The sequence below is a fragment of the Lipophrys pholis genome (assembly GCF_963383615.2).
Source record: "Lipophrys pholis genome assembly, chromosome: 14".
In the NCBI taxonomy this organism is placed as follows: Eukaryota; Metazoa; Chordata; class Actinopteri; order Blenniiformes; family Blenniidae; genus Lipophrys; species Lipophrys pholis.
The window spans coordinates 14,867,873-14,879,992 of NC_137633.1; the positions used below are offsets into that span (position 1 = coordinate 14,867,873).

The 12,120-nt window shown below is 41.2% G+C and overlaps 1 protein-coding gene across 1 annotated transcript in view; it reads left to right on the forward strand.

Moving 5' to 3' along the window:
• The window catches only part of aqr (aquarius intron-binding spliceosomal factor), a 52,242-nt gene that overhangs the window by 24,986 nt on the left and 15,136 nt on the right, over window positions 1–12,120 (forward strand). The window contains exons 26-31 of the mRNA XM_080480356.1: window positions 2,145–2,280; window positions 3,522–3,731; window positions 5,895–6,032; window positions 6,179–6,250; window positions 7,503–7,690; window positions 7,790–7,961. Of these exons, the coding sequence (XP_080336482.1) occupies window positions 2,145–2,280; window positions 3,522–3,731; window positions 5,895–6,032; window positions 6,179–6,250; window positions 7,503–7,690; window positions 7,790–7,961 (916 nt within the window). The remainder of the gene's footprint in view (window positions 1–2,144; window positions 2,281–3,521; window positions 3,732–5,894; window positions 6,033–6,178; window positions 6,251–7,502; window positions 7,691–7,789; window positions 7,962–12,120) is intronic.

The window sequence follows — 12,120 nt, forward strand, 5'->3', positions numbered from 1 at the left end:
GTGTGTGTGTGTGTGTGTGTGTGTGTGTGTGTGTGTGTGTGTGTGTGTGTGTGTGTGTGTGTGTGTGTGTGTGTGTGTGTGTGTGTGTGTGTGTGTGTGTGTGTGTGTGTGTGTGTGTGTGTGTGTGTTGTAAAATGCCTTGAAGGAAAGTGACTCAGTCCTTACTATGGGATCGTTTGGGGACGGGGATAGCGAAGGTGGGGGCAGTGCTTTTTAAGCACTCCTGACAGACTTTAGAACGGCAGATTATCTCAAGATACCCACAACATTTACAGTTCTCCATGACTGCTGCTATATTTAACACAAGTATAGAATGAATCAGGGATGAGCCACCCTCCCCCTTTTACTAGTAAAGTGTTTTTAGCTCCCACTAAGTAAAAAAGTTAGCTAAGTGTCTTGAATATGAACACTCTTTTCATATTCTTACTATTTAAAGATTCCCTATCATCTACATTGTTAATAGCCACCCTATCCCTCTGTGGTAAATGAGCACAATGCACCCCGTAGCTTCTAGCATCAACTCCAAATGAAGAAGGGAGGGCTTGTACTCGTCTCTCATCTGCTCTACCCATAGTGACCCGAGCTCATCGTGAGTCCATGACTGTAGTATGAGTAGTGCCATGCGAAATCTGCGGTCTGCACATCCCTTACATTCCTAAATTATGCAGCGACACAGACATAAAAGAAAGAGCTTTCGCTAGCAGCATTTAATATGTTCCTGCCTGCCTCATAGCAACATGCAGACTCCACACTTCTTCCACCCCACTGACACCAGCGCGGGGAGAGACTCAGGAGAGTTTTAATTAACACTGTGTACAGGAAAAAAAAAAAAAAAAAGATGGTTGGCAGTGCTTCTCTGAATGCCTAACAAAGAGGAAGCTACAGCATCAATTAACAATACTTCCCTGCATTTCATTATGAATTTTGTTCAGTTTTAATGAGATTCTGACAGTAGAGCTTGGTGGCAGCATGGGGGAGACCGTATTTAGTTCTTGTTTCCGGGTCATTATGCCACTTTAGTTTAAGGGGATGAAATTTGCTGATATTTGCAAATTTGACATGTATTTGAAATGATAGTCTTTTCGGTCCATGCAGACTTGCACAATTTCTTTTTTTTTTTTTTTTTGTCTCATCGGATCCGTTCCAGGTGTGTCATCCAGACAATCAAGGTCGCTTGCCATTTTTATTTAATGTTATTCAGGCCAAACAGGCACAGTGGTGTCATCGTCTTTGAGTCACCTGCTGACTGAGAAACTTTGAAAAGGGTCTAAAAATAGTCCTCACCTCTGTCATTATCCCGTGCCACTCCTACTTCCCGTCTTTCTGTGTTTCGTCCCATTGCCGTCTGATAATTGCTTTTAAGCTGCATAATAATAAAATGCATAATAGAGACTCCACAAAAGGCAGTTGAGTACAGTCACTGTCCTTAGTAACCTCTGTACTAAATGAGTCATCATTAATAATAATTTCTTTTTTTAATGCATATTCTACTGAGTTTATGTCCTCAGGCAGCCACAACCAAGCAATTAAAATTCAACATAATTGATGAAAAATAAATCTCAAGACAACCCTGTTTGTTATATTTCTGAATTTAATTTTTTACATTCAATAATTTCATGGAATTGGATATGTATGTCTAGAGTTAACTAACTTGTTTTGTCCTAAAACTATGCAAAGTTTAAGTTTAGAAGTGAACAGTTTTAAATACATATACACAAAGTTTTATAGAGGTTCTCCTCATAACATTAGAATGTTATTGAAAAGATGTTTTATGGTGTATTTCCACACTCGGAATGTATGAACAAAAAGCATTTCTTCAAATCTTTATTGTATAATTTATACCCTGACTATAAGAATACGGTCCGATCTTACTCAATGAGATTAAAATACAACAATCTTTTTTTTTTTTTTTTTGCATGAGTTCAGTTTTTGTGTCATAAATCCACACTATATTGACGTTTCACTGTTTGAGATATTTCCTATTTTGTTACAATTAATTGAGATCCACCCATGTATTTTAATTATTCATGGGCAGCGCTGAGCAACTATAATTCAGATAAAGTTTCTCCTTCTGTTTTTTTGGTTGTTTTTTTTTCTTTCCCACTTTCATTTCTGACCTGCTGCACTATGTGCACTCTTTGCAGGTATGGGAGAGTGAACTACGTCCTGGCTAGAAGACTGGAGCTCCTCAGAGAGGTTGGGAGGTTACAGGAGAGCCTGGATGTTCCCGGAGACGTTTCTTACACCTGTGAGACCGCCGGGCACTTCTACCTCTACCAGGTGAGACTCTGACTTGGCATGTTTTAAACCTGTGTTTGGATTTTCTTATTGATTTACAGACAGCGCGTGTTAGAGGGATCCAGGAGAGATTTTGCAGAATTAATTACAATGGATTTCTGTAATGTCGGTCCTGTTGCTGAGACCCTTCATGCCAATCAAATACAGACATTATTGAAGTATCAATCCCCAAGACTCGCTGCTCTTTTCGCCTCGACTGCAAATATTTAGAAACCCGCTCAGCCCTGGCTGTTTAGTCACCTCATTATTACCGTCCCCTCAGACTGCAGCAGAATTGCTACTGCAGAAACTTGCCTTCCCCGTTCTTCACTGTAAGGCTTCTAAAATAGACATTTGTAGCATAAACAAGTGCAGGGTGTCATCTGCAGCAGAAGCTAGAGTAAGAAGCTGTTTATCGAGCTGTCACTTCAGTATCACTTTACAACAGCAACATGAGACATTTCGAAACAGAGTAAATATGCACGAGGCATTGCTTTGGTTGTCTATGCAGTTCATATTACATCCTATATCAGATAGTTTTCAGTGGAGTACCTTATAAATATGGTGATCATTGTTTAGTCGTATTTGCATTTTTATTATCCCACTGTTGTTCCTTGTTAACTATTCTTCACAGAAACTGGATTCACAACTCACCTTCGAGTTCTTGTTTTTATTTTTGCTCTCAAAATCCAACAATAGTGCCATTTGAAGACGTCCTAGACAGACTTCTTTGTCTTGTGCATATGTAGAGATGCTTCAGGTTTCCATGGTGGTCCTAATAGCCCATACAGACAGTCAGACACTTAACATGCAATTAAGTTGAGTCCTCCAGCAGTCTCATTAATGCTTTCCTTAAAGTTGTTTTTCACAGAGGTATTTATAGAACTAGGCTACCCTGCTGTTTGGTTTGAAGCTGGTTTATTAGGTACTCAGTGGGGGCGCTTCGCTAAGAGTGAAGCTATCTGTTCTCATTTGTTCATTTCTGTCTAGTGTTTTTTTTTCCCCATAAAAACAATACAAGATGCACCTCTCAGCTTAGCCTGGGCAGGACTCTGCTTGTGCTCATGCAGCATTTTTGTAGACAGCAACATCTTTCAAGCAATTAACACTTGCCGGGAAACTGCCTTCCTTTATTCGGAAGGCTTGTTTTTGTTTATGTCACGACACAAAAACAAGCAAAACTCCAAATATCACCACTGGGACTTATTTAAAGGGTGTTAAACGAATGTCGACTCTCTCCACAGGTGATATCACGCTGGGAGGAGTACACGAGCAAAGTCAGGCCCAAGCAAGGAAAAGAGGTGGAGGTGGAGGCTGTCGCCGCACACTTCCCCTTCCACAAGTACTTCTCCAATGCCCCGCAGCCTGTGTTCAAGGGTCGGTCCTATGATGAGGACATGGACATCGCAGAAGGCTGCTACCGCCACATCAAGAAAATCTTTACCCAGCTGGAGGTAAGAAGGTCACAGGCATGAGTGCGCCAAGTTTCCTCACTCCTCCTGAGCAACACCCAGTGGGAGATAAAGAGGTTATTCGAGAGCAATAAGGCGAGGTAATTCTATTTCTAGAGCTCGCATCATTGCACCTAAACATTTTATATGAAGATAGAAAGAGCAACAAGTATGCAGTTAACAAATCTAAGTCATCGGTCTGTCACGATGAGCAAAGGCATGTTAGCTTTTCAGTCCAGCAGAGGGCAAAAACAGAGAGGCAGGCTGTGACACACACTCACTCAAAACAAAATGCATGCTTGTGCTGTGGAAAGAGACCAAACCACAGAGAGAACATGCAAACCCCCACAAAAAGACCCCCAAGCTCAACCCAGACTCCCAACTGGGAATATTCTCAAATGCTAACCACTGGAGCGCTGTGAGGCCCAAACTTAAATGGGTGCTGGAGATTTTAGCTCTATTACTTCGTTTTGCTCCTGCAGAAGCTCTGCCAGATGTATTTGATCTCTCTTTCCTGCTACAGCTGCTTGTGCAGGTGTTGTGTCTTCTCTCATGCACACCGAGCTGCTTTCCTGTCTACCACACAAACAGATTGTTGCAGATTAATAGTGAGTGCTCTGACTCTTCCTGGTTGCATTTGCAGCCTGCAAGCTTTAGTCATCACCTGCCTCCTAGTTTCAGTCTCATCACATCAAGCGCACTGTACGTGTATTGTAAGCCGTGTATTTCAAATGGTGCTTGGCAGATCCCTGCTGAAATAACCGGCCAAACACAATGATGAAGCCTTTTACTGCTCACCTTTTATTCTGTCACTGCAGTCGCTCACTCCTTGAGATACTTTATTGTTCTTCCTCAGTCCATCGAATATTTCTATAGGGATAACAAAAACATTTCAGATTTATGGGAACACCAGGAAGGTCTCTGAAAAGCAATAAAGAAGTTATTGGCTGGAGGTAATATCCCAACATGTGTGGTGACCTTGATTTATCTGGCTGGCCTCTGTATCACTGCATCACCGCACCTCTCCCTCCTCCCTCAGCCTCACCCATGCTGCAGTGAAATCCGTACGCCCATTAAGAGGTATTGCTGTACGTGGTGCATTGTAACAAAAGAAATGTTGTGCTGAATGTGCATATCCGTCTACCTCTCAAATGCAAAAGCAGTTTTAAATAAGCATGTCATCGGGATATCCTCCCAATTTATTGCTAGACAGACAGTCGGAGACGTATTATGCCTCCCGGGCTCCGGCATAGACATGTTATTTTCACTTCTCTGCGTTCCCACTATATCCTTACCCCTTTTTAAGTTATTTTGGGTTTTGACTCCTCTTTTTCTCCTCAGTTTCTGCCAGTCCCCACCATCTTCCTTTCACACTTCAACCATTCTGGAGCCATGGGGGTTAAAAATAGACCTCATCAATATTGCACGTTTTGATTGGTTTGATATTAATGCAAAAATAGTAACACATCAAATATTTATATCCCAGTGCTGTCCGAGTCTTCTCCTCTCTCCCTCCCTCCGTCACTCCCTCCTTCCCTGCCCGACACGGCTTGTGTGGCGACCTGAAAATAGCCTGTTTACCCACATACCCCCTCTGTGCCTTCCCCACAGTGTTAGGGTTTTTTCTGTAGTGCCATGATTTCAGCTCTCTAAAGTGAATTGATTTGTAATTTTGAAAAATAAAGTATGTCTTCCTCATTTTTCCATAGCTGAATAAAATCTGTAGTAAAGCTGCGCCAAAGTTCTCCTCGAGCTGCTGTTATCGAACAACAAGCTGCATCCAGTGTATTCTCTGCAGAGGAGCCCCGTGGCTGGCTAGTCACTTAATCACTGCATCATGGGAAAAGATAGAGGCTCAGTTCTAATGAGAGTAGAAAGAAGTGGGATTATGTTAATGATATATCCCATTACAAAAGCAGGGTACTTGGTGTTGCTATCATTTAATTGTCTATTGTGACATTGCTGAAGTTCAGAGTCGTCCATCCTTTTGTCAGTTTGCCATTAAACTTTCTTCTCACAACATCAGGCCGCAAAAAAAAAAAATGAATACATGAATGCTTTATAAGTTGTGACCAACATAATTAGTCACTCCTACTTATAAGACACTACAGTGCATGCAGCCTTTCATCCTCTGATCCCTCGTCTTCTCCCCTGTGTGCCCAAAAGGAGTTCAGGGCCTTTGAGCTGCTGAGAAGTGGACTCGACCGCTCCAAGTATCTCCTCGTGAAGGAAGCCAAAATCATCGCCATGACCTGCACACACGCCGCCCTCAAACGGCACGATCTGGTGGAGCTGGGATTCAAGGTACACTTTCTTTAGGAGCCAAACCTCTCGCTGCTGTTTCTTCACTACTTGATTACGGTTTCTTTTTTCACTACTCCTCGCACGGCTGTACCTTTCACTATAGTTTGTGCTACATTTTTCTTTCTTTTTCTTTTTCTTTTCCCTAGTATGACAACATCTTGATGGAAGAAGCTGCACAGATCCTGGAGATCGAGACCTTCATCCCACTTTTGTTACAGGTTACGTATTGAACCTTATAATCCTGCTATGCTTTAGAATTAAGAGTAATTTCCAGGTATGTAAGGGATAAGCCACTTAATCAAGTTTCTACACCAGTCTTATCTACTACCTGACTTTCCTTGTTAGGGTGCACTGATCGACTGCAAGCATCGTAATGGAGTTTGTCTAAGTTGTGCTTAATTGTCTGAGATAGTGCTAATTTTTGTGTACAGATGAGATCGTTAAGCACATCAGCCGATCCAACAGGCCTGCCAGGGCTCCTCTCTTTATCTCTCTTTCCTGAGGAGAAACATTCAGAGCCTTCTGTCGGTTTCCTCCCACTCCTCTCCCCGTTCTTTATTCAGCCATCCAACCTGATCGCTGATTTCAATGAAGAAATCGGCTTTATAATTACAACGCTTTGAACATCAGTTCTGTATCAAGCCAGTCGCCAACTGAACATTTGATTAGTAATTTATCGGTAGAACATAGACAAGCGTACAACAGTATCTCCATCCTGGTTTTTAATGTGATCCCCCTGTTCTGAAAAATCAAGCAATTAAACAGATACTGTATTTTATGAACACCCTGATCATAAAACCTCCCTCCTGTTCCTAAAATAAAGACAATAAAGACAAACGAACTCCTGTCAACATTTCAATATGCCGTAATCGGACACAAATGCATGAGTGTGCACACACAAGCTTCACAATATAACTTTGCCAACTTCTCAGTTATTTCCTGGTTACATATAGTCTTGTAAACTCCTGTGACCTTGGCTGATTGCTCACACGGATTTCCAGGCTCGCTGGTTTCTCTCCAGCCATCATCCCTCTCATGCCTTTAAAGTCATTTGACATGCAGCATTTAAAGAATTTGAACAGGTTGTTAACAACGTTGAGCACTTCTTATCCCCCCGGGATGACCACCAAGTCACTGCTCATTTGATTGGCTCGGTCAGGTGTCCGCACTGCACATCTACTTGTCTTGTTTCTGAAGCCCCACATTCTGTGTGGAAGAATTCAACATAAAACCGGCCACTGAATATCAAACCCACATTATTAGATGAGCCTACTGTTTCCATGAAAACAAGTTTTGTATTTGGATTGATACGGTAATATGAATTAGGATTACATCTAACCTTGGTCAGACTTTACATATAAAATGTTGATTCTTACAGGTAAAATTATAATTCTAAATTAACTTTTATACGCGGTGTTTGATTAGCATCTCACCTTTTTTCAATAAAAAATGTCTTTCTGCTCTCTGCAGAACCCAGAAGATGGCTACAGCAGACTCAAGCGCTGGATCATGATTGGAGACCACCACCAGTTGCCCCCGGTCATCAAAAACATGGCTTTCCAGAAATACTCCAACATGGAGCAGTCTCTCTTCACCAGATTCGTGCGCCTGGGCGTGCCCACCATAGATCTCGATGCACAGGGCCGTGCCCGTGCGAGGTGGGTCGCCCTAGCACATCACATTTCGAAAATCACTGTAGATGAACTTTGTTTTTCAAAAAAAAAATGTATAAATGTTTCTCTCTCCTTGTCCTGCAGCTTGTGTAATCTGTACAACTGGCGCTATAAGCACTTGGGCAACCTGCCTCACGTCCAGCAACTTCCCGAGTTCCAGGTCCCCAACCCCGGCCTGACTTTCGACTTCCAGCTCATTAACGTGGAGGACTTTAATGGAGTTGGAGAATCTGAGCCCAATCCTTACTTTTACCAGGTCAGTATCACACAAATGAAGTCATTAGTATAAACATACCACGCTTGTCTCTTCAACAGCTCCGCTTTAAACGACAAACTGTAGTTGCATTTTGACTGCTTGTTTATGCAGCTATAGCATTGCGAGGCACATCGTACAGTTCTCTGCAGGCACAGCGCCAACTAGCAACCTGGTAGGCAAACCACAGTGTTTTCAACATTTCAGGCATTTGAGTGTGTTTGGCACATAGTTATCGTCGAATGGACAATATAAAGATCATGCGCCTTTGAGCTGATCTCTTTTCAACAGGACCCAACCGTCAAGCATACTGAGGAGCTCACACAGATTCACACTTGACCTTTTTCATTCCCCTTCTCGTTTGATTGTTATATTTAGACACTTAACATAGACCTTGTGCACATATGCTCTAAATTACAGTGACCCACTGTAAAACTATCCAATCACAGACGGGACTCACCAATGTGTCATTTATTTGTAACACAAGCTTTTCAGTTGTGTCAGAAGCACACAGTCATAATAAATAAATACCAGATATTGAAAGTTGAACTCATCTTAGAAAAGGGGGCAAAGCAATCACAGATTTATCATTTTTGACAATCCAACAACCTCAACATCCAAACAAATCAGGTCAGTCGGGTCATAAATAGTTAAAATTTGCAGAACTGTGAGCCCCCACTGCATAACATTAACACTTCAGTGACTGCCTGCACCACAAGAACATTCGGCTAGAATGTGACACGGTGTTGCACTTTCCAAACAGGGTTTATACACTCCTTTACACAGATCAACACTAATGCACCCAGAGTTCAACCAGAGAGCCATATATTCCTCCCTGGCCTCCATCTCATCTCAATTGGTTGTAATACAGCAGTTCATTCATCTTTAAATTTTAATGGTTTAGCTACCGGTCCATCTGATATATTCATCAGTCTGCTTAGTCTGCAGCTAACGCTGGCTGCCCAGCACAGACCAGTGGGTTTGTCCTTCACAACAGGGGCAAGATTGTGTTTCATCATGACATTGCTGAGACACCAAGACTGTGTGTGGGTGGAGGACAGGGCTGATAGGGGTGTTTGTTTTGGCACCGCACCAGCACAGCAGACTGAATGCTGGTGTCAAATATAACAGCAAAGCTATCCTGTAAACTAAGAAATTAACAGAAGATTGGAGGATTTTAAAGGATACAGAGGAGCACTTGGAAATGAGGAACATTAGAGTGAACATCAAAAATGTGGAACGTTTCAGTATCCAAGATAACACAAAACACAAGTTTTACAGTTTATATGCCATTTCTTTGAAGCTTGGTTTGATGTAAAAGTTGCGTAATAATTACAATATCAAACAGCCACGTCTGTATCTTTTAATAAAGATACGATCACACTGCTTCATGAATGCTACGCCCCCGTTTCATGTCCCTGAAGCTCCTTATTGTTTTTAAATCCAGACCATGTGCACTTCTCGAGGCACCAGGTCACATGAACCTCGACTCCATTGGCCTGTTGCCGTTTTCAGGCGCCTCAGGGGAATTGCCAGTATCGCTCACTGTGCCTGAGACACACATACACACTCGCACTCACACGCACGCGCACACATTTACTTTCCAAGGATATAAATTGGACACTAGAGAAGAAATTGTATCCAAGGCACACAGAGCACATGCACAGCTGAGCAAACACAGCCGCAATCACGGCTTTCTCACTTAGACGGTAGCCGCGCACAAAGTGTACAGCTCACACGGGTGAGTGTGTGTGTGCGCGCGCGCGCGCGCGTGTGCACCAGCAATACATTTTACAATAGTCTGTCTCACCTTCTTTGCCTCATTTACTAAAGCACTCTCCATATTGAGCCTCAGAGTTTAGTCATAGTACTTCGCTGTTGTCAAATGGCTCATGAAGAGTAAGATGCTTATCTAAATCCACATCTTTGGTTTGAAAATTGCCTCTCCATGCCACTATGCTTGTTAGCCTCGACTTTTCAAGCCGCATAAAAGGACACACTAGATTCACACCTCTTTCTATCCGTATCGTGCTTGTTTCTATCCTACAATATGGGGCTGTGCCTCTTTTGTCGCTCTCCCACCTTTTCATTCTCACTATTTCTTATGTTGCTACAGGCAGCTGACACAAACTTGGGTTGGATCTGACCTTGTTGTCATGGTTACAAACTTCTATCTGGTGTCGGGGCATTAGATCCTATTTATGTTAAACGTGCTCATGAGGCAGGCAACGCTGGAAATGTCAAACACGTTTGCTTGGATATTTTTACTGTGTGTGTTTGAGATACATTAGCATGTTTATGGTGCTTGTAATACTTTTTTTTGGTCACAGGAGACCGTAAAGCAACCTCATTAGTATATTTGATATATTCCGATGCAGGTTTGCAAATTACTAACATGTCTTTCACTTTCAAATAGATTTGAGTTTTTGTTTTTTTCTTAATTGGAAACATGACGACCACATAATGTCGTTCCATCCTCCCAAAATCACCTTTCACCTAGTGAGCAGATTCATCATTTTATCACTGACAAGCAGGTAATGTTAAAACATAACTGCGATTTTGTGAACATTCTTGTACTACAACTGCCCATAGCGAACACCAACAGTCACGAAAGCATTTTTTTTATTCAGTGAAAAAACATGGTGTGGTTATTAAATATGTGAATTTGTGCCATTTGAAAGCAGGTAACGGGGAAAAAGACCAAAGGCTGTCATTGTTTTTGATGTGTTGACTCCAGTGCAGCTGGATCAGGAACTGTTGATGAAGCTGCATAAATTATTATCAAAGATGTGAGGCTTGCAGTCCACATTTAATTGAATCTGGATGAATAATGCATACTGTTGGGTTGTTTTCTTCTTTCCTTTTTCGGTCACATTTGAAGGGCAGAGTTTGGCCTTGATGCCAGGATGCAAAAGCTGAAGAATGTGTTGATTGTGAAGTTGGTGAATAACGTAGCGTTTGCCTTTATATTTACCCACAATGGGTGAAAAACTCTGACGTCGTCCTGTGGACTGCATATTTGTAATTGGAAATAAGAAACAGTTGTATCTGCACCTCTCCATGGTGTTGTTATTATGCATTGGAAAAACATTGAATTTAAAGTCAGAGAAATATCGAATCATGCTTTTTGTGTCCCTTGCGAGGCAATTTTTTTTTTATATCCAAACATATAAAATCCTGAGAATTGCTTTAAATCAGTACCTTTTTATGCTTTTTTTTTTTTTTTTTGATAACAAAACTAGCACTTTCAAAACTGTGCTTCAGTATTATAAATTTCTATCTTCAAGCATGTTGCCCTTTTTACTCATTTTAACCTCAGAGATTTGTTACACAATTATTTTTTCCTCTGTATGTTGTATACTGTTTAAACTGTATATAATTTGAGGAGCTGAGGATTTAAAGCACTTGTTACACAGCTGTACACACTGTTTCAATTCACAGCCTCGTCACTTTACAGAGAAATACAGAAAGAATTCACGGCCTGTTCTTGTGCTTGGGTTGGATATTCAAATTCAAAAACGTCCTTAATATTTTTACATATATTGACTTGTTTTTAGTCGGGTCACATCAGATTTAGGATGCCTGTGGAAATATTTCCAGTATTTTGTCATGGAAAAATCATTTTCTTCCTGTCTCGACTGATAATTGTTCTCATTTAAAAATGTGCCTTATCCTGTTTTGTTACATGTTTTGTTTTATGTGTAAGGCAAACCATTTTTGCAGTATTTGTATAGTTTGATTATGTATGAATCAATTAATTTTCTTCTCTCTGGGGAGAAATTTGCCTCGGCGCAAGGGTTAACCGCACACATAGAATACAACAGATATCAGTTTGTGTCTATCTTTCACTACTGTATATATAATATATTTAATCTTTACTCAGTTACATTGATCTGTCTATGTGTTTCTTTCATCTAGAGATTTGAAAACATTTTGCACTCATGACACTTTTGATATTGCACACATTGGTCACACTTCTACAAGCCCATTTGCCTACCTCAAGGAGAAAAGACACCATTCATCCTTTTTGCTTTCATTTTTATTCTATCAGAATTTTGCCGTTGGAGGCTTTGTGGCGCTCTCTCTTCGATAATTTATTCCATCTCAAATCTCTATTCACACATGAATTACTTGAGCTTTTATCGACAGAGGCGTTGAAGAT